This window comes from Papilio polytes, unplaced genomic scaffold (genome assembly GCF_000836215.1).
Source record: "Papilio polytes unplaced genomic scaffold, Ppol_1.0 DF822999.1, whole genome shotgun sequence".
Classification (NCBI taxonomy): domain Eukaryota; kingdom Metazoa; phylum Arthropoda; class Insecta; order Lepidoptera; family Papilionidae; genus Papilio; species Papilio polytes.
In genome coordinates this window covers 1-1013 of record NW_013526205.1, presented here as the reverse complement: position 1 = coordinate 1013, position 1013 = coordinate 1, and the positions used below count along the sequence as shown (strand labels likewise).

The following is a 1013-nucleotide window of genomic DNA, read 5'->3' as shown; positions in this document are numbered from 1 at the left end:
GAGTAACATAGGTTATATTTTTTTTTGATTTTTAAATTCCACGCAGACAATACCTAGTATTACATAAAGACACTCCAATTGTAACTGTAAAGATTTCACTTACCTTCGTATATCATGAGCGCGGCCAGTCCGCAGGTGACGCCGGTCCACGCCTCCTCGCTCTGCAGCGCCGTCGTGTCCACGTGCCCGCCCGCCGCACCCCCTGCACCCACCGCGCCCGTCGCACCCCCCGCACCCACCACGTACCCGTTGACGGCGCCCAGCTTGCCCCCCGCGAATCGTAACACGTTGTTGTCGTATATCATCTGCAGCGCTCTCTTCACGTTCCCGTCGGGGAACACTTGCTCCGTACAGCCGGACGCGCGGAGATACCTACACAAGTTATTATATCTATTCATTTTACAATTAATTGAATTCCACGCGGACAGAGTCGCGGGAAAAACTTGCCTAATATTACACTTAAGTTCAACAATCATTTTATTTTTTTTATAATATGTCAATTGGACATTGTTCACAAGTCTATTTATGTATACTAATATAATAAAGCGTAAACACACACTACTCAGTTACATAGGATGTCAGCATTTACAGTATATTTTTGACTAACACTTTTTTCAATAAAAAGCCCTATACTTACGACACGCTTTAGGCGTAATTTCACGCTATTAAACTTAGCGAGTAAATAATTTGGGAAAAGTCGTCATGCGAGAAAAGGACAAAAATTACAAGGCACCGTCAAGGAAGCGAGGTTGTCATGGTAACGGTAATTGTTATCCACTGTCAAAGGCATTCGTTGTCATTTGTGCATTTGAATTGTGAAACCATTTGCAATTTAAAAATTTCACAATAAAATAAGGTTTTTTAAAAAAAATGATACGGATGAAGCCGCACGACAACAGCTAGTAAAAATAATAGTAATATATTACCAATGCCCCGCCAGTTGATCTGCCATCACCACATTGCGGTTGCAAGCGCGGGTGTCGAAACGGTAATATGAGCCCGACCACAACTTG

The 1013-nt window shown here is 43.0% G+C and overlaps 1 protein-coding gene across 1 annotated transcript; it reads right to left on the bottom strand.

Annotated features, from left to right (window-relative positions):
- Positions 1-12: 12 nt before the first annotated feature.
- LOC106105299 (non-lysosomal glucosylceramidase-like) lies at positions 13-1007 on the bottom strand. Its single transcript, XM_013285591.1, has 2 exons — positions 927-1007; positions 13-372 (listed from the first exon to the last, which is right to left on the bottom strand). Exons 1-2 carry the CDS (start codon positions 950-952, stop codon positions 96-98), a joined length of 303 nt encoding a protein of 100 aa, XP_013141045.1. The 5' UTR covers positions 953-1007; the 3' UTR covers positions 13-95.
- Between the last annotated feature and the right edge of the window lie 6 nt (positions 1008-1013).